Source organism: Cydia fagiglandana, chromosome 6 (genome assembly GCF_963556715.1).
Source record: "Cydia fagiglandana chromosome 6, ilCydFagi1.1, whole genome shotgun sequence".
NCBI classification, from domain to species: Eukaryota; Metazoa; Arthropoda; class Insecta; order Lepidoptera; family Tortricidae; genus Cydia; species Cydia fagiglandana.
The window spans coordinates 7642969-7665803 of NC_085937.1; the positions used below are offsets into that span (position 1 = coordinate 7642969).

The following is a 22835-nucleotide window of genomic DNA, read 5'->3' on the forward strand; positions in this document are numbered from 1 at the left end:
CTTAGTAATACTGAGGATTACGGTTAGATATATTATTAAGACGGAATCCTTCGTTGTATATGAAATATCGTCAGCGTGAATGTATGTGCTAACATGAATGTGTTTATTGTGTATCACGAAACATATTTTTGTCATTTAGGCGTTCTTAGGTTTTTGTTAGGCGTTCTTTGGTCAAAAACCTGCTGCATTAGAGTTTTATTTATTGAATGGCCAACAATATATATAATATTAGACCTACCTCCACTCCATCCGCCCACCTTATGCGATCTTTATTATATTCAATTTAGGTTCAATAAATAAGTGTGCTGGAAGACTTTTTATTTTTGTATACTATTTGTGTAATTTGAATATACTGATTAAGTTCTAATATTTTTTCTTCCTAGTTCCGTTAGACTGCACGGCTGGCAAACTGACGAATGCGAGCCAGTCGTGCAGGAACGATAAAACTTTTTCCGTCTTAGTTGCGTTAGACTGCACGACTGGCTTTCATTGGTTGCGCACAACGATTTGACATATATTATATTAATGTAGGTATCTACATACATAAATGTATTAAAATTACTAAAAAGACAAACTTACGAGTACATATTGACTGTTTTCATTATTATTGAGTCCGTTAGCTGATCCCATATCTAAAGTTATCATATCGAATAGGGAGAGTAAACATTTGCAGCTGACGGCAGCGTGCAACACGATGTCGGACAAAGCGTAAGTTCGGGTACATTCCACCGATGGGAGAGCAATCTTCGTGAGTGGTAAGTAGTCGGGAGTGATCGCAGCGGACTGTGCAAAACCACAGAGCATAAACATGCAGCGGTATCACTCAACGTGCAATCAGAATCAGAATCAGAATGAGATCATTTGTTTGCTTTTCACATATAAATACATGCAAATATAGTTATAAAATAGACTCTAAGATCAATCGAACAAACTGATTTGTGACCCATATAACACTAAGAGTGACATTCCATTTCCAACTGCAGCTGCAATACTGTTCATTTTACTATGGAGATTGACAATGACAGCGACGCGTTTCCATAGTAAAATGAACAGTATTGCAGCTGCAGTTGGAAATGGAATGTCACTCTAACTCTCGCGTTTGTACACATATTTAATTACACAAACGGGTCTACCTCGATATAATTTCATTGTTTTTACCTAGAATTCCGACGTTTCAGCCGAGTTGCACCAGCCGTGGTCACGGAAAGACTGATGTCCCGCAAATATCAACAGAGATATAATATAAATAAAACAACACTAACCTACTCGAAATTAGTTCAGGGTAAACAGAGAAATTGCCGCTAAGTACCCGTTAAAGTTTATTGTCCACGGTACGGCACCCAACATTCACTTATACCGCGGTAGACCCGTTTGTGTAATTAAATATGATTTGTGACCCACCATAGAACGTGTTCACAGTGTCATAATAATTTTTACTTTTTAAATCAATGTAATGCCAATGACGAAGTATATGTGAAAAGGTTTCACAGTTGGTCAGGAATCAAGTTGTTCAATAGTAGAATAAACACTGACCTATTTATAAGTAAATGAATGTGATTTACAGTAGAATTTTGGTAATTTTTAAAATGGTGGTAGTGTACAGTCAGCAGCAATAGTTGCCAAGCGGGCCAGGTGTTCAAAATGATCTTGACGCGACTTTATTGTTAAGAGAATAAGAGCGCGTCAAGGTAATTTTGAACACCTCGCCCGCCTAGCAACTTCTGCTGCTGACTGTACGTCGTCAGGTGACAACTAACACTCACTAATTGTAAAAATAATGAAAAACAAAAAAAGCAACCTTGTCTTACTGATTAGTATATATACGTTTTATTTTGATTCTGATTTAGGTAAATGATTATAAATAAGTAATAAATTTGACTACGCTGTCCGTGTGTGATCTGTGGCGGCTAACAATTCCGTTCGTACCGCGTCACCGCTCCCGATCGGATAAAGCCTCTGTGCGGACGAGCTCGATGCTTATACTAATATTGCAAAAAGATAACCTATTGTGAACCAATAACTGAACAGGCTTAGTTCGATTGACTATTATTATTTGTGTACATATTTAATGTTATAGTTGACGGGAACTTATCAAAGTAAACAAGCAAATATTTTGGACAATCTTAAATCTTATCTGTTGTTTAACCTCTTCTACCTGTATTATTTGTATTGCAGCCGTATTCGAACAATGAGATACTTACGTCAAATACTAGATATTGAAACGATATGTATTAGATATGTCAGTGTCAAACAAGTGTCAAAAGTGACGTATTTGTTTGAAGAAACGTCAACTTTGACACTTGTTTGACACTGACATATCTAATCCATATTTTTTTTAGATCTTTTAACTGACGTATCTTAAAGTTGGAATCGGGCCGTTGTTTTCTGTAAAGGCCCATTTACACGATACAAGATTCTTGAAAATTCAATACAATAAAATTGAGGCAACAAAAAACTTGCACTATCTAAACATACGTGACATTCTTGTATTCAAGTAGCAACTTGAATTCAATACTGGCTTACATATAAACGAAGCCTAGTGCAGTTAATTGAATACAAGAATTGCCAATCCATATTTTATTTTCGATTCCGTACGCGAAGGTGTGTTCCTTGTCGCTGCTTTAGTAGCAACTGTGTTAAGAGAAAAACATCAGCACTGCTAGATCCAGTTCCCATTGAATCTTTCACTTTCTTATTTTCAGCTAGATATTGCGTTCTTATGCTCTTAAGTTTCTTCATTATTTCTTTGGGACCAAAACCTTCTACCCCAAATTCTATAGCAAAATCTACAAGGGCAGCTTCGCGAGCCTCACGGTTTTTATAATTTTTATCCTCTGTGTCCCACAAACATTGATGACTTCTATAAATTTCTATGAATTTAATTATCTCTGAACTACCTAATTTAAAATAATTTTTGCTCATTTTATCAGTTTTACCACCCATTCAATATTGAATGAAAATCTGCCAATGCAAATCGGTTCAATTCTTGCTTCATTATGGCTTCAATACATCATACTTGATTCAACTTGAAGTTTAGACCTGTCAAGACTTGCATGCAATTATTGCCGTTCAATAAATGTCTTTGGTGTAAACAAAATACGGTCAAGAATATTGCCCATCAAGAATTGTATACAATAATTGCATTCAAGATTTTGGTTATTGCTCATGTATAAACACTTTGATTCAATTCTTGAATTCAATTATTGCCGATTCTTGTACAAGAATCTTGTATCGTGTAAATGGGCCTTTATGAGGCGTGCAATGAAGAGTATTTGTATTGTACTATATGACTACTTCCATAGTAAGCAGAGGCTTGTATTGTAGGTACTAGAGGGCGATGAACTTAGGTAGGTATTCAGTTTGAATGTAACGAAATCAATTGAAATTACCCGGGCTGCACTATTTTATACATATACATATATATAAAAATAATTAGAATAAAAGATGCCAATTACGACTTAGCTTTCAACTTTGAACAACTTAAATAAAATCAAGAATTAAAGGGTTTGCCAGTTTTATTTGATTATTTACCAATTACGTTTTGAAAGCATTTATCATCAAGTTTACCAACTTTATTCTCAACTTGCAGAAACTTTGAATAAATAAAAACTTAAATCAAAAATAAGGTTGTACCTATTTCTGTGTATAATATCTATGTACGCCTGGAGGCTTACTCTGATTTTAATAAGTCGGTAATAAGTAGGTAATAACAGCAGACGTATTATTGAAAGCTTTATTCATGTGATATAAAATGAGTGTCCATTTTTAACACCACGCGATTGAGAAACACGGATATCGTCACCATCACGCTATCTCGTGGACAATAATGACCTGTGCCCCTAGCTTGTAACTTGTAATACAAGTAAAAGTCCCTTTTTGACAGCTTTTGTTTATTTATTATTATTTATTTATTTACATAAAAATATACATCTTATACAATTACAATGTCCCACAAAACAGGTTTGACTGTGGGATCGTGCAGTCTCTACTCTCTTATATTACAAAAAAAGTTAACATCTATCATTAGTATCATTACTAATATTTAATGCTCAACAATTGCTATACGCGATTTGCGTAGTAACTACGCAGCTTTTTACCATTTTTTTTTACTTTATTGGCTTCCTGTCTGATGTCAGAGTTAGAAAGGGACTTCCACTTATATATTACAAGTTAAGTTAGCTTTTGATAAACAGGGCACTGATATTTCGCATTCGTTTTATTTCTGGTTGAAGAAAAGTCAATTTGAACAGCTGACAGATGATATCCGTATTGCCGTAACGGATACCAATCTAGATCAAATTCATAACCCGTTATAACAATCAAAATAAGACTCCCGATTGTAATTGAATTCCTCCAATACCTCATGTACGTCGATCAAAGTGACGGCACTTTTTAGGCTTGAGCTCAAATAACAGGAAACTTGGCTCAATACTCAGAACTCTGAGCCTTATAGTTCGTTTTTTAGCAATAGAAATAAGGTAAACAATCTTGATGTGTCTATTAATTGAAATACACATTTTAGAAATAAGTTACGACAAAAATGTAACAATTATGAATCTAATACGATCATTTATATTCTTCTGCTTTCATAAGTAATATTTACTGATTTTTAAAGAGCGTTTTTCAATTAAAAGATATGCCGAGATCACTTACCTTCTTTCAAGTTCTTTCTAATGCTAAAAAAACGAACTATAGAGCATTTAGTAACTGGAGACGTTGTACGAGACGGTACATGAAATATGTAATGACATCTGTCAAAAGGTCACTTGAAAGTCAGTATAGAGCTTACCTCGTATCTAAGCACAAGCGTTAACGGTTATGAACAGTATATGTGTGATGTAGTAGTTAGAAGAGTGGAAATATAGTTCTTTATTAATATTTAAAATATGTTTCATTAGTGCCTAACAGACGTCATGTCTGTAATTTTCCGTACGATTATTCCGGGGAAGGGGACGTCAAATGTATTGCTAATTTTACATGATTTGTACGTAACTTACGAATAGCCGTACAAAAGTTTGCACAATTGTGCAAGTTTTTCGGCAGAGGAGTAAGATAAAGAAGGCGACTCCGGTTATTAAATGCTCTAAACTCTGAGCTTACCGAAATATAGCCGATGTGCCTATCGTGCCTACCGTCATATCATAACGATAGTGGATAGCCTCATACGATGGTCGATTAATGAAGCCAGTACTGTGGAGCACAACGTTCCTGTAATGGTTTTACGACGATGCGTTTGAGTTATAAGAGGTAGCGGAAGAATGAGCGGCAACAGGGAGTAGCAAGACGGCTTTATTTAGGCTTGAACTCAAAAAAATAGGAATAATGAATAATGATAAATATAAAACTAACTAAACTAGATTAAAATTTGATAACTCTAAAAATTGTTTAACTCAAGACTTTAATAGATATAGGTATAAAAATAACTGATTAGACTAAGATATTATTAACTGATACTAAAGTTGAACCTAGAAACAAAAATTAATAGTAATGTTATAACAGATTACAAAAATGTTATAATTAAAATTATTTTACTTATCTTAAGTTGACTTGCATGACATACAATGTACATCTGGTCTCCCGCGATACAGGCCTAGCCTAGTGCGGGGACTCCTGGAATCTCTGAATGTCAAGTTGGTTATGCACAACTCTTATCAGTAACTCGTGCTGTTATGTTACCACTGTATTCTTTCTGTGCAATAAAAATATTTTTTACTTTACTTTACTTTACTTTTACTTTAATGATATCAATGCTGAGAAAGCGCCATTAGCCGAAATATGACCGGTCTGCCTACCGTCATATCATAACGATAACGATTAGCCTCATACGATGGTCGAATAATGAAGCCAACTCTGTGGACCACAAGGTTCTTGTAGGGGTTTTATACGGAAGACCCCCCCCCCCACCACCTGGACTGGTGGACGACGGTCCAAGGAGACCTGAAATCCTAAACCTAAAGATGGCACTTAATCGTGCGGAGTGGAAAGAAAGGACAGGAAAGGCCGACCGCAAGTACTAAATGGGTTTAGGTTCAGGCAGAAGAAGGCTTGAATAAAAAAAAAAAACAGGAAACTCAATTTTTTAAAACGCGGAGCTTAGACTAAATGTGATCGTATGGAAATGATATCCTAATATGATGACTGAATAATGAAGCTAGGACAACCTTCCTGTAATGGTTTTACTAAGATACGTTTGAATTATAAGCACGGCTCGAAAACACGCCCGTCATTCCGTCATTTTGAAAACATAATTTAGTACCCTTTAATAAGTGGAAAATATTCGTTCACTGCTGACGTCATTGGAGCATATTATTTAATCGTTGACATTGGTATGAGGCTGCAATTTCCGCTAGTTAAAACGTTTCCGCAAACGCTATTACTAGTGACTTGCTCCACACGCCAGTTCCTCTCTCCCCGCTAACTTCGTCCCTTTAGCGCAGCAGACTCGACTACTTGATTATGCATCGCGCTACTTCCGACCGATTACCGAACTAGTAATGAACGTTACCGCATAGAAAGTTCAATATTTAATAACGGACTCTAGTTACTAATAATTAATAATGTTCATGTAGTTATTGCCTAGATTCTTCCTTGTACTGTTCAGGCTATGAATTAGTTCGTACCTAGTACCCACATATTTTTCGTCTATTCCTGATTTTGTTATGCATTTCCAAATATTATATGATGGCAATAATTAACATAGCAGTGAAATATGCTTTCAAAATAAAGAGTTTTAGAGTTTTATTATAATTAAATTTATTTAAAAGTGTCAAACGCGACCTTTTTTTCTTTGAAGATCCGTCACTTATTACAGTGACATATCCAATCCATATCGTATCTAGACCTAATATCTGACGTATATTAAAGTTCAAATCAGGGCGGTTGGCAATGAATACGTTAAAAGATAACGCTTTTAAGGCCTTTACACATGCACGTTAGCGTTACAAAAATGCTTATATATTTTGTACGCTACGCGCTACGCAATGTTACGACGTAGCAGTGCTGTGCGCAATTTTTTTATACGTAGACGTCGTCTGATGGTTATACAAATAAGTACTTACTTAATAAAATAAGTCCACTTTGAACCACAATATAAATCCTCACAACGCTTATAAACGGCGTACATTCACTGATCTAATTGCTCGTAAATAGATTAAGGCGTCTATCAATTAGCAAAATTAATTTTGGACGCAACTATTCCCCAAACTTGGTGGCGAAGTGCTGTATAATCGTAGTGTTGTATGGACGTTTGTGACGTTTTGGTTAAAATGGCCACGGCCGCACGTTCCGTACCCCATCACCCCATCAGTATCGCAATACGGGTGTGCGATCGGTCAGAATAATGCTTCCTCGGTACTACTACCGATACCGTTATTATTCCGGATAATTATCTGTGTAAAAATTGGAAAACGATTTTATATGCAGCGTGTGTTTTTGATACGACCACATATTCTAAGGGTAGTTAGTAGTATAAGCCGTAATATAGACCAGCGGTGGAACAAAAATGGGTTTTGATAACATTAAAGTTTTTTCTTTTTTGATATGTTATTGTAAGCATGTTAAATAACATTCATGTAAAAAGTTAGAAAATTTTAGGTGGAGCGTTCGGCCATATTTAAATTTTCAATTTTTGCTAAATAACTATGTAAATATAAAATTAAAGTTACAAAAAACTTTAACATATTCAATAACACTTTAATTTATTCACAATATTCGGTTTTTAGAAATCTGGAACAGCTGCTTTCTGGTGAACGTAAAAACAGGAATTATTATGTAAATACAGAATTAGAGTAGCTGATATTGCAAAATTACGATATTATCTATCAACTTAGTATACATGTAAAAAGTTAGAAATGTAGACAATGTGCTTGTCTAGATATTGATTTCTCGTTAAGCAGTATAGCCAATATTGAATTAGTTTGTAGAGTTAATATTACACGGTCATAATAAAGATCTTACTTCTCACACAAAAGATTAGAAATATAAAATCACGGCGACACTAAATACTGATACGTAAGTATGCATTCCGAGCTTATATTAAGTTACATTTCAAACGCGCGGCGTTTGCGCGCGCCGCGCTGTGCGCCGTGGCAGGAGGCAGCGATCGACGGTCGCGGGCTAGCGGTTAGCGCGGTGCCCTTAAAAATACGCAAAGCGTTTATAAAATTATTATCAATGGTAAATAGTTATTTTACACAGTACACTAATGGAAACTTACCTTCCCTTATTTATTTCTATATGTACTAGGGATTGCCCGCGGTTTCGTTTACGTAGAATTCGTTATCGTGTTAAGTATAGAAATAATAGATACATTTGAAAATTATTTTAGGTGCATTGTCATACAGATAACTACCCTTGTTAAAGTATTCTTCAAATTCAATACACAGGTGTCATTTCAATATAATTTTGCGTAATTTGGCGCTTTTAGGTTATAAATGACTAGCGACATACATTTTATAAGAGCGATCATCTCCGATAATATTTACTTTATCATAAAATCAATTTCAAACTAACGTTATTCAATATTTATCATTTTAAAGTCAATATTACCAACCAACTGATCCAATTTACCTACGGTAACAACTCAAAATTTGCATCAAATTAAATGCCACTTTTCTTATCCGTTTCGAACAATCAAGAGGGCCTTTACGAGCTGATGTGGTGAAAATTATATTTAACCTTCATCCCTTGAAACCTTCACTACGCTCAAGGTTCAACTTTACGAACCACTCGCTCCGCTCGTGGTTCAATTTTAGAATGTTTGAATTTGTGAATGTGCTTCCTGCCTCGCACAGCCAAACTGTGGAATGAACTGTCCGATACGACCTTCAAACCTTCAAAGACCCCCATCTTAAAGGTCGGCAACGTGCTTGCAACCCTTCTGGTGTTGCGGGTGTCCATGGGCGGCGGTAATCGCTAACCACCAGGTGATCCGTCTGCTCGTTTGTCTCCTATTTAATAAAAAAAATTGTTTCGCTTGTTTGGGTATCAATATTAGCACGAGCGGTTAATCAACAACTTTTCCCCTTGTAAAACAAATAAATAAGGTAGGTGAGGTGCAGGCATATGAGGCCCGGCGGGTAACAAGGCCCAGCATTCAAAAATAGCAGTTGCTCCCTATTATTCCCAATTATTCTGAATTTGTACTTGTTGCTAAGAAGGCCCACTGTCAGTGCAGGTAAAAAGGTCTAGTCCCGGGCCTTATTGAACGTATGAGATGAAATATTAGATTAAAATATTTTAAGATAATTTTCAACATGACATGTCTGCCGCATGCACCCTGAAAGGTGGGCCAAAATGGTTACGGAGTGGGACCCACGGAATACCATAGATGGTGCTAGTCGGAGTGCAGGCAGACCAAAAAGGAGATGGCGGGACGACTTGGACGTATTTTGTCCGGATTGGCGGGAAACTTCAAAAGACAGGGTTGAGTGGAGAAAGCGAGGGGAGGCCTTTGCCCAGCAGTGGGACACTTAGCCAGGCTATAAAAAAAAAATTCAATATTTTTAATCTCTTATTAATAAGGTCGATTTGAAGAAACTTCTATGAAATTATGACTTATAAATAACACTTGCACTGTGTGGGCTGTCAAAATTGCTGCAGACTTTTCTTGGTCTAACTCTAATATTTTTTCACTTGCTTTATTGACCTAAAGACGTTTTAAAGGATCAAAAAGTCTAATAACATTGAGGCACTTATACTTTTTAAAGGCAGTAACTAATTACAAGTGACTTTTTTTTGTTAATACATAGGTCGGTGGAATTTCCATGTTTGGCGGTCCTCCGCCTTCTCTTTGACAGCCCGATACGACACGACGTTGATCTTTTCCTTTATTTGATCCATGTACGCTCTCCTTGGTCTTCCCCTCTTCCTGTTTGCTTCAACTTTCCCTTCTATGATATTTTTGATAAATTCGTCGTGTCGTATCAGGTGCCCAAGCATCCTTCCTCTTCTATTGTCTATAGTTCTTAACAAACTCCCCCTCTCTCCTACTACATAGGCCACACTGAATGTTTTGCACTATTGGCCACTGGTAAACATTTAAATTATGAATTGTATATTTAAAAAAAATACAGGCTTTTGATTATGGAATGTGACAAATGTTGGCGACAAATCGATCGTCTTTTGTTTTTAATGGCTTGTCAAAGTAAGTCAGTGCGTTGAACGTGGCTTTAACGCGAAAATATTTTTAGAGCTATGATTTTGTTATGATTTTAAAAGTTCGCTTACTCCGCAAGAGTGTAGTGCTTGCCTTCAAAATGCTTTTGGGATTGAAGCACCACATCTGAGCATCGTGAGGCGTTGGTATGGTGAATTTAGTAGAGACAGTATTATTCTAGGTAATGATTTTCGTGATGGTCGACCGTCCACGGCGATCATTCAAGGAAACGTGGCTACTGTGAGACGACTCATTGAAGAAAACCCACGAATCACCTATGACGAAATTTGAGGACAATTAGGGATAGGTTCAGACAAATACAAAAGATTTTACAAGAATATTTAAAAGTCAGGAAGCCTTGTTGTCTTTGGATTCCTCACGAATTAACTTCAGTCCAAAAACAGGTACTTTTTGACTGGTGCCGAGAAATGCTGCGTAAGTATATGCAAGGAAGTTCAAATGCTGTATATAACATCGTTACAGGAGATGAAACCTGGATTTACTGCTACGATCCGGAAAAAAGGCATTAGTCCAGTCAATGGGTCTTTCGAAGGTGACAGGAGGCCCATACAAGTTCAACAAGCCAAAAGCGTTGCCAAACATTTTGATCGTCTGTTTTTTTTAAACGCGACATTTTTGTACCGTACTTTTAAATAATAAAAGAACGTTAAATACTGAGCAGTACACTACCATTTGTGTGCTCGCAGTCATTGAAAAAGACCGCGAGAGACGACCGAGAAGCCGCATCCTCCTGCGTCATAATAATGCGTCCACCGATACCGCAATAAAGGCAAAAACATTTTTTAATTACGAAAACGTGGAAAATGTCTCTTATACGGATTATAATCCAGACATTGCACCATGTGACTTCTATCTATTTCCCAAAATTAAGGATTTAATTTGGGGTTTGACATTTAAGACCCCGGATAAGGCAGTTACTACGTTTCATCACCACGTCGAAAAATTGCAGTCAAGTGATTGGGCCTCATGCTTCCAAAAATGGTCCGAGCGAGTGAATATATGTGCATAGAATGTAAAGGGAAACATTTTGAGAAGCAATAAATGTATTATTATGGTTATAAATGGTTTTATTCAAAAGTTACGCAAAACTTTCAGTATGCGTAAAACCTCTTCGTTAGTTTTCTTTTCTTTTACGATAGAATTGCGTAAAATCGATATTTTGCAACAAGTGACGAATTTTAAAACACGGTCAAAGGGAGTGTTTTAACGTGCTTATTATAGCACCGGTGTCGTAATGTAGCACCAGATGTACTGTAAAAATTATGTTAAAAGATAATACTTACTGTTACGAATAAATATTTATACTGTAAAAAAATATCCCACCAAACACATTTTCATGTAAATTTTGTTGCTAAGACGAAACCATAAGACTAGCACTGTCAAAAAGTTGTCAGATCTCTTGTCGAGCCAAGCTTCAAACTCTACAAGCCCTAACTTCACTAACTCTACACCTTAGTCAAAATATGTGGCTTGACTGTTTCGCTACCGCCACATGGGCATAAGGTGAAAAATTTATTAAATTCATTATTTTTAGGGTTCCGTACCTCAAAAGGAAAAATACTGAACCCTTATAGGATCACTCGTGTGTCTGGCTGTCCGTCTGTCACAGCCTATTTGCTCCGCAACTACTGCACCAATAAGTTGAAATTTGGTATACACATGTAAGTCTATAGCCCAAGGACATACATGTAAAGTAAATAATAGAAATTAAAAAAAATATATATATATATCAAATGAAGGGGCTCATTGTAAGAATGTCAGATATATTTATTCATAATTTTAAAATAAATAGTTTAGAAGTTATTTAAGAAAATACGCAAAAAATGACCATTCCGCCCCCCCCCCCCCCCTTATCTCCGAATCTACTGGGTCTAAAATTATGAAAAAAATACACATATTAGCTCTTTTCCTATAGATGACAGGAAAACCTATTAGAAATGTGCAGTCAAGCGTGAGTCGGACTTAAGTACCTAGTTTTCCGATCCCTACGGGTTTTTTAAAGACATTTTACTCACTTTTCTCTAAAAAAAATATATTGTTAAAAATTGTGTAATGTACAGAACCCTTGGAACGCGAGTGCGACTCGCATTTGGGCGGTTTTTGTATTATACTTACATACAATAGTTCTTGTAGAAACGAAACGGCCAAGCCACTCACTTTTGGTGTAGAGCTAGTAAAGTTAGAAGCTTAGCAAGAGATCTGATAACTTTTTGACAGTGCGAGCCTTATGGTTTCGTTTGGGCAACATTTTACATCAAAATGTTTTTGATGGGATTTCACTTCTTTTTGTAAGTTGTTTATGACAATCTTCCATCCCCTAATTTAAAGGGTTGGGGGTGATTTAATATTAAAAATCCTGAAATAAGTATCTGGGGGCATCTGTTACACAATGTACTTCTTACTGATTCCCCATATAAACCCTTCACCCCGTAAGGGTAAACTTTGGGGTTGAAATCTGCCTTCATCCCGTAAGGGTAAACTTTGAGGTTGAAATCTATTCTATATCCTTCCCCATAACAATACCTATCTACATACCAAATTTTAACTAAATCGGTTCAGTGATTATTGATTTCCCATACAAAATTAAACCCCATCTTCATCCCCTTAGGGATAATTTTTTTTTGAATTTATTTGTTGTTTGTGTACTAAAACTATCTTACATACCAAATTTCAGCTTCTTAGAGGACTTCAGGAAGTACCCGGTATTGATGATCATCAAGTGAGTGAGTCAGTGACGAAATCGAAGTTTTTAGATATGAATAAAATCTAAAGTATAAGAGCTATGCAATTGATATGCTTAATAAGTCCGAGAACTTTGTTTATCTGGTATAATCCAACCCCAAGTTATGAGGGTTCCAAAAAACGACAAAGCGCTTCGAGAAAAGGTAGATAGTGTCCTTGCGCTTTTCTCGTCTTGGCGGGGGCACTGCCGTGCCCCCAGATGTTAAAGGATGAGACTACTGTAACTAATAAAGATTTATGTTTAGTTACCTACTATTTTCGCGTAAAATAGACAATTTTTATATCTTTAGTTATTAAGACCCAAAATAATTATTTTCACTTATTATAAATAAATCCTCCTGTTATGAAGTATCAAATATTGTTATTTGTATATGTATAACTCTTAAGTTAAAAACAATAAAATCTGTTATTACCTACTGTCAAAATGATTATTTTTTGCGGGATTAAGTAATACTCTGGTAGTGTTCAATAAGGCCCATAATAGGACTTTTATAAAAGGTATATTTTCCAAGAGTATCGTAATATTTTTATAACTATTTTGGTATAATGAAGAAACTTAAATAAATGAGAAACCTATTTGAGTGAGTTTTTCATACTTCATGTCCTGTTTATTAAAAAAAACCCATTTTAATTTAAGGTGAGGCATACGTATTCCGTGTGGGCCGTATAGGCATATACGGCCCACACGGAATATACAATAAGGTAAGTGAGGCCACTTACCTTATTGTATATTCAGGATGTATACCGTGTAATATTGAGCAGTTGGTTTATAATATACATATTATGATATTGACGTTGAATAGGACAGGACATGACAATAGGAACCAGAAATAGGTATAGTTGGTCAAACCAATTTGTCAGTAAATAAAAACAAAAAACTATATTCATCCTTTTCTTTTGGGTGCTAGTACTAGTGTAAGTCAAAGATAGTATGATGATTCTCCCTGTCTATGTTTGAAATGAGACAGTCCTTTGACAAACTATGTATAGTTTTATCATTTATCAAACATTACGCAGATACCACAGACTAATAGCCCCTACAATCACATTTGGCAACAAACGCATAGCTCACTACCCCGTACCTCGCTGTAATAGTGCATGGTCTAAAAGGCATTTTTCATTTTTGGCACCATACTTATATAACAAAGCACACAAAACCCTTAATATAAACAACATTAGTAATTTTCAATTAAAAAACAAAATTAAGATTTGGTTAAAATCATTAAGTTATACTGAAGCAGAAGAGCTATTACGATGCGTGTTCTAGTACATACATTCTAAAATAACCAGACACACATGCGCGTAAACACACAGAAACACACACATATTCTAAAAATCAGACACAGAATACTCACACACGCGCGCGTACGCACACATCACAGTTTCATCTTTCTTTAAAATTAATTTTAATATTGTTAATATGTCATATAAAATGTCTAACATTGTAACATTACCTACGCTTGTAATTGGGAAGGAACTGGCTCTTGAGACACAGGGAAACCTACTTTGAGAGCCAGGAACCAATGTTATGTAACAACTCAAAGTTGCAATAAAGATTATTTTATTTTATTTTATTTTATTTTATAGTAAAAAATAGTTGTGAATATCTTGTACATTTTTATTACAATATTAGTCAAGATAATGAAATATAGCTGGTCAAGCAAATCTTGTCACTAAAAAAAGGCGCGAAATTCAAATTTTCTATGGAACTATATCCCTTCGCGCCTACATTTTTAAATTTGCCGCCTCTTTCTACTGACAAGATCCGATTGACCAGCTGTAGGTATTTTTACTTAATAAGATATTTTAATTTCACGTAATGTCCGCATATAATTTATATATGTGCACGGTAAACAAACAAATGAATGATAAGAAAAGACAGACAGTGTTACTGAGCGGGAGGTGGGGCGAGGGGCGAGGTATAGGTAGGCTATGATAGGCTCTCGAGCGCCGCGCCGGCGACGGACGGACCAGCGCGGCGTATCTATGAATTTCGCGCCTTTTTAACTAGATTTTACTATTACAATGCAAGCTACACACAGAAATTTCTTACTTTCCATATATACGCTGCATATATTATTTTATAGTAATAGACTTATTTTTACAGACTCTAATTCAATATTAGATCTTATAGGATAAAAAACGCATATTAATTCTAAAGCATATATCTTATTCTTCTAGCTTTTTAGCTTGCCTATTAACTTATAAATTTAGATATGTTGTTGTGGATTTATTAAACTTTAATTCAATATCGACAAAATAATAAGCTAATTGTAGTTTGACAAAGAAGCACGTTAAAAAAATTTCTAATAATTTTACATTATAAAGCGTCATACATATTATAAACAATGGAACTTAAACATTGCACTTTAATTCAATATTAAAAAATCATTACTAAAAATATATAAATACCTAATTTATATCTAACGCTCGTTCTAACTTTTCATCAAATATAGCATATATGCTTAAAAATATGTCCTATATCAGATAAGTATCACTTTTTCAACTTTAGAATTATCAAAACTTTTCGTGCAAAAATCCGGTCCCACTATTGAGCTAATAAATTAATAAATTTATTACACTTTCAGTTCTTTATAAAATAATTAAACACGCGATAAATGAAATAAAATAAAAACTAAATATCATTTCGTTTAATCGTTTACTTCAGGTTTTTAGCCCATAAAATACACTGATACAAATTACACATAGCAATGTGTCACTACATTGTTTTTTTTTATTCAAAAATTCAAACTTACTTACCACGACGATGTCACAAATATCACAAGCGATGACTATGTACCTACGCAATATGCCGTATAGTAGTAAATATTACGCTTTTAAATTTATGAATTTGATTAATAATTCAGACTACTCTATACGAACGTTTATGAAATTTTCTAAGAAAATTGATGTCAGACACTTTTCTCGTAGCTTGGTCAAAGTAACCATCGAAATCCCATTTTATAGAGCTACTTGTTCCCATTTCACAAAACGTCTAAGCCGGTAAAAGTCGTTGCATGTTAATCGTATCCATATTTCACACTTTCATACTTTATTTGTTCATCTTTATAAAATAGTTGCCAGTTATATAAAGATGGATAATAACAGCAAACAAAAAATACAGTAAAAAGACTGAAAAATATTCGTTTAAGATCGCACTCGTCATCAAAGTGAGGACTCGTCTCAAGATTACTGCGACTTAGAGTGTAGAGCGCGCGGCGGCGCGGGCGCCGGGCCGCCTCCGGCAGAGGGGGGGTATTCCCAATCCCTCTCATTTAAACACCGCTCCATTCATCTGTAGGTATTTGCCCAAGCGATTTCGACGAAGGATCTCCCTTTTATGACGCTACTTACAGCCTCATAGTGATTCGCGGTTTTATTTCGGACGCCTCTTGTAATGGGGCGTACATTTTTCATGCGGCGCGAAAAGCGAACGAAGTAATCTTTGCATTTACGCCGTGATCCTTTATTGATTTTAGATTTTTAGTGGAAAGCGAAACGAATGAAACGGGCGTGAATGGAGACGCGCCCGCTCAAAGCCGCTGTAAGCCGCGCTATGATATAAATTCCCATTCAGTCGGGCGTATATCAGAAAACCCTAAAGTTGCCCGCATGTTTGCACGGGCCTAACTAGTTCGCCGATTAACGATACCCGGCTAATTCAGAAATTACGAATTGTAGAATGAATTACGAAAATTTTGCCATTGCTAAGTCATGATCATCTGTTCGGCCTCCCCAACAGGAAATAGGCGTCTTAACTACACAAACTTGGACCATAAAATTATAATAAAGGGTTTTGTTTTTACGACTAGAATAATTTGCCAAAAGTTGCTTTTCAGCATTTTAATATATGCCACGGATGAATTTTGAAATAAAAATAATAAATGCATTGTTGTACCTCTCTACATAGGACACATTCCTTCTGTTCTTGTGAACACGCTCATTTCCTCTTGTACCTTCCCAAAAAAACAAAGAAACCGACCTATCATTAAAATAAATAAAAAGAAATAAAGAACCAACCGCAAATTATTTCACTTACCCACCTACTTCTTTTATAAAAATGCGAACGACGCATTAAATTTTGGGGAGAAAGGAAACTCCCTTGTAAGCAATATCGAGCAGGCAAATTTTTCAGATATTGCCTTCAGGTAGCGCACATTTATTATGTACCCGAATATATTACTCTTGATTCATTGACTTTCGATATTGATTTACTTTGCTTGCATAAGCTGTAGTTGGGGAAACTCCGTGGCGAGCAAACTAAACGGCCTTTGATCTGAAGAATTAAGGGCGGGCTCGCGCGTGCGTGCCCTCGGACAAACAATACGAATCCACACACGAACCTTTCCGACTTGCTAAATCTGTGAGGTGTGACCGTACAATGCCATAACCGTTTCCATAACACTTCAAGCTAACGTTTATTATATAGTACACCACCATTAGCATTTTTTTCGAAGCAAACATTCAATGATAATTTGCAAGATACACAACCACCATTAATATCTTTGTTTATGGCCGCAAGTTTGAAACTGTTATCACTTTGGGGCGCAGGGCGACGGTACATCTCGGCCTTTTCCGATGTCCACTTGATTTACGGTAACGATAAGGTGTCGACCTGAAAACTTCCGTGCTTCCCTTGGACAGTGTTCCTGTCGCAAAAGATTTAAAACCGAAAAAATAGCACCTCAGATATTACCTCTTTCCCCATTTTCATGATTCAACTTTATGGTATCTAAGTTGAAGATTTAAGATAGGTGTAAGAGTTGAAAAGAATTTTCAAGTTTAAAAGTTAGTTACAACTTTGGTTTTTGGCGCGAGCAATTTTTTATAACAAAGTGGCAGCTCGTAAAGTTACTATCAGAATGCCAATAGTGGCTAGATTGCTTTATGTGAATTTATAGTTCCGAAAACACAATCCAAATAAGTACTTACCTTATTGCTTTTATTAATTTGAAATCTCAATTTGGTTATAAATCTCAAGTGATTCCAAATATAAAATATCAAAATGTTATTATAGTTCAATATACTACACACAATTACCACCAAAATGAAGTAGTTATAAATAAGGTGAAGCGTTTAATTAACAGGGATTTAACGTTTATCCCGAATATAGCAATAAGCATAAACAAAAGACGTTTATGTTACATTTGGCTGAGAGGCAGAGCCCCGTAATAGCTGGCAGGCTGCATTCAGATTCAGCTGAGCCGCTTCAATATCGGTTCTCTGGATATTATTTCAGGGAGGGGCGAGGGGTAATATTGAGTTGTGAAACCGACGATTTACCTAACAGGAGACGCTGTTTACCGACGAACTTTACCTCGACACTTTGACAACTTATTTCTTGTCTAGAGAGTTGCTAAGCCACTTGGTTTGTTTATACAGTGGCTTGATTGTTGTGCGGTGCGATAGTGTTCGTAATAGCTGAACGAGATTGGTTTTATTGCAGAATTCATGTAAATGAAGTTTGGTCACAAAAAATAACTAGTTAGAAATGCGTTCATAAGTGAATGACCCTGTTCACTAGCCATTGTCAATTACACGCAATATTTACATCCCTATTTAATTTTATTTATTTGGTTTAGTGCGTTTACATTACATTAAATTACATATTTACAAATAAAATTAACAAAAGTCTGAATTTGTTAATCGAGGGTCAACGAGATTTGCAGCAAAATGTGGCTTTTGTAGGAATTTAGTTTAGCAACTTTATAGTGAATACCGAAATCCTCACTCATTGTACTCGTCCAAACGCTTAATTTAGTTGAAATAATTCGAGTTCTATTGTTAAGTTCCTAAATTTGAAGTCTAACATTTAACTACTTACAATTCAAAGGTAACCGCAAATTTTGGAACGAGCATGCCTCTACATAGAACAAAACTTATTTGCAAACCGATAACTTTTGGCGGGAGAGCCGGCCAGTTCACGCCGCTGCGCCAACTGAGTGACCGCCGCCATTCCAAAGTTGGCTGTGACAAAAATGAACTGCCCTGTGTTATATTAGAAGCAATACTCACTCATAGGTACAGTCAAGGAATTTAAATTCCGACCCATTTCGTACTTTGTCACAGTGACAATCAATATGAAAGCCGCTAGAGACCTCATACGGTTGTCACTGTGACAAAGTACGAAATGGGTCGGAATTTAAATTCCTTGACTGTACGAGTACGTACACTATATTAATTTTCATTGAAGCTTACTTAACTTTTTTTGTAGGTAAGGAAATTTTAGTAATTGGTGGGATCTTGCTCAGAACAGGTAGGATTGGAAAGGGACAAGGGGCCTTTGCCAGTGGGACACACATATAGGCTAACAAAAAAAAGGATTTTAGTAAGTAGTACGTAGTAGTAGTAGTAAGTAGTATGAAATAATTAAAAAAAAAACAATGCAAATCTATGTACATATTTAAACTACTTTTTTTTTTATTATGAATGGGCTTACTCATGGCCACAGACTAGCCGAGGCGTAGACGTGGCCTACGATGGAGCGAGCTCGCCCAGAAGGTGCCTGTTCACTCTTGATTTGAAGGTTGCCGGGTTATAAGAATACGGAAATATAGACGCCGGCAAGGAATTCCATTCCTTGGCAGTGCGCATAAGGAAAGTAGAAGCAAAGCGCTTCGTGCGAATTGGTGGAATATCTACCAAGTAAGGATGGAAACCGGCCGTGCGTCTAAAAGTCCGATGGTAGAATGGGGACGGTGGAATGAGCTCGTGTAGCTCTTGGGCACACTCCCCGAAGTGCAACCTGTAGAATACCGACAGGCTGGCGACTTTCCGTCGATGGGCCAAAGACTGAAGCTTAGCCGTTAGCTTCTTGTCGCCAATCATCCTCCTAGCTCTGCGCTCCACTGAGTCCAAAGCGGCGAGTTGGTATTTAGCTGAGCCATCACACAGGTGGCTGCAATACTCCATACACGACCGGACTTGAGCTTTGTAAAGTGTTAGAAGCTGTCCAGGTGTGAAGTATCGCTTCACCTTATTTAGGACGCCCAGCTTTCTGGCCGCAGTTTGTGCTTTAGACTCAATGAAACTGCCGAAGCTGAGGACTGAACTCAGCTCCATGCCGAGGAGTTCCAGGCTGTCGGTAATAGGTACAGATGCACCCCGGAAAGAAGGAGTCAGGTCAAATGGACTACACCAAAAACGAATGTTCACTAATCGGTAATCAATGTTAATCCTGTTAATTCTTTAGATATGAATGTTTCTGTTGCTGTGTGTATATACGTATATATAGATATTGATTTTTATGTTTGACTAACAAACATAAAAATCATTTATGATTATGCTACGTTGATAGGTTTATAACCAGATAAAAAACGTAACATCCTATTGTAGAACCGATCCTATCCTATCCTCTAGGATAGGAAGTTTACTATGGCACTGCAATTAACTAGTTCTAAGGCAAAAACTAGTGGTAAATATACTTACTACATCAAAAACTTCTTATTGTCTTATAAAAAAGGTAAAATTTTGCATAAACAAATTAAATACTTCTTGTAAACCTTACTTTCCTTATTCTGCTGGTGCCCAAGTTAAATCTTTTTTTTTTCGTTTTCGTGAAAATATCTGCTCAGCGATTACAGTAAAATACCAAAATCCTAGTTGAGTATCCTTACAAATTGAATATATAAAGACGTACCTCGACCGCCTCGTTGTTGGATCTTTCATAACCATAACTTCTGTGATTTCGCCGAATTTGCTAAAGTAATCCCGAAGGCTTTCTGGAAAGGAAAGAAAAAAATTGGTTAAACAATGTTCAGTAAACTTTTAATAGGAATCGGAAAGTTCAATAGTTAGATGAGAATGGAGACGCATTTGTATTTCTATGCATAAAATATATTTTTTACTTTATGCGATGAAACATATGAAGCCCGTAGAGTATCGACATCGAGTCCGGTGGCATTAGCTTGGCATCCACGTAAAGAAATCACTTAGCCAAATTGAATATGATTTTAATCCTGGCAAATACCGCGTGCGTGGGTAAGGGAAATGCTAGTTTGAAAAAATAAAGTACACGAATGTATGTTGATTTTTATTATCAGAGGGTTAGTGTATTTTCCGAATACGAAAAGTTACGAAAAGTATTGGTACAGCGACAAAGAACGTACATGGTACATTCACTCAACACTTCCACACAATAGAAGGGTCGCGTTTTGTAACGTCGAAGCCTTTTCGATTCGCAGTCCATAAAAGTAAGACGATAAGAGCCGTTCCCTTCAAATGACTGAAGGAGTCGTCAGCCAGAATGTTCGAGAGCGCACGCTCCGCAGAACCGTTCCGGTTGTTTATCGTGTCACGAGAGATTTGCTTCGACAGGGAGCTCGAGTATTTAGTATCGAGTTTCTCTATTTATGTTGGCTTGTTAAAACGTCTCGAATGTTTGCCTTAAATACATGCAAGGAGCATCCGCGAGATTTGTTTGCGGCCGCGCCGCCCTAAGTCTCACTAATGGATAGGGTTCCCTATAAAATGAATATTCTGATTTTCCACGTTCACGTTTTAGACCTGCTTTACATAATTTCCGGTCAGTGACTAAAGCGGTATTTTGTCGAAAAAATATTCATTTAATTTAATGAAAGTAAAAACAACTCACATGTATGCGGTGGTTTTCTTAATAACGCAGCGGGTATAAAAACCAATGTACGTAGGTTCAAATTGAATTATAAATATGGACCAAGCATTCTAGTGAATGCTAGAGAAGATAGATCTTCTTCAAACAAAAACCCCACTTTTGACACTGACACTCAAGTTTGCTGATACCTATATGATTTTTATGTATATGTAATAAAATTCTAAAATCATTTATGAAAGCGCGGAAATACGGGAGAGAATTGGATTAAATAAATAAATAAATATTATAGGACATTCTTACACAGATTGACTAAGTCCCACAGTAAGCTCAAGAAGGCTTGTGTTGTGGGTACTCAGACAACGATATATATAATATACAAATACTTAAAATACATAGAAAACACCCATGACTCAGGAACAAATATCTGTATCATCATACAAATAAATGCCCTTACTGGGATTCGAACCCAGGACCATCGGCTTCGCAGGCAGGGTCACTACCCACTAGGCCAGACCGGTCGTCAAATTGTAAGACCAAGTCACGGGAAGAAGTTACGTACCTCGTAATAAGTTAATTCGAATTTATTTTCTGCACTAAGTAATTGAATTGTTTTATAATTTTTGCTGCGAAAAAAGTTATATAAATAATTAGTAAGCTAAGCGACAACCCTGCATGCAGTGCGTTGCAATTTATCGCGTGGTTAACTATAACTTTAACCTCTTCCTAAAGTAAACATCCATACCTTGTCGTATGTATTTACTTCTGTATAACATCGAAATGACTGCGAGCGCTGCATTTACTTGGCATACATACACACGATCACATCCAGTGTGTGAAACCTTTTCGGTATAATTAAATGCGCGGTGTTATTGGAATGTAGAGGGCTTGAATGTATCCAAACACCATTCTTTTTCAGCTGCATCGTGTAAAACTTCCCGATTAATACCTAGTAGGTAATTAAGTACAAACAGGCCAATCAGGAGAGGCTTATTGCGGGATACATTCCAATTTAAAGTTGCCTTCAATCCGGCTGCCGAGGCGCTTGCAAAACCAAATGTTGGGCCATGCTTTTAAAGTCGATTTTCGACTTGTTTAGAAGTAAACTTTTCTAATCTGACCAGGCGGCCGCGGCTTTAGGGTCCGCACTTCGGAACAGTAATGAAAAGTAACGATTGCATGTTGACTGTTCCATTAATCACCTAGGACATACTGGTACAGCGCATTTTACACTTTTTATTCTTCTTTGTTGTGAGCAAAGTGACCGTGGGTAATGGAACGTGCATTGGTTTAATTCAATTATTACATTATTATGCAAATTGGTACATCGGGAATTCGTCAAAGTTT

General features: G+C 36.4%; 1 protein-coding gene across 5 annotated transcripts in view; it reads right to left on the minus strand.

Annotated features, from left to right (window-relative positions):
* Positions 1-22835, minus strand: part of LOC134665092 (RNA-binding protein Musashi homolog Rbp6) — a 589057-nt gene that overhangs the window by 377199 nt on the left and 189023 nt on the right. For all 5 annotated transcript variants that reach the window (XM_063521913.1, XM_063521911.1, XM_063521912.1 and 2 more), the window contains exon 3: positions 20559-20640. In XM_063521913.1, the coding sequence (XP_063377983.1) occupies positions 20559-20640 (82 nt within the window). The remainder of the gene's footprint in view (positions 1-20558; positions 20641-22835) is intronic.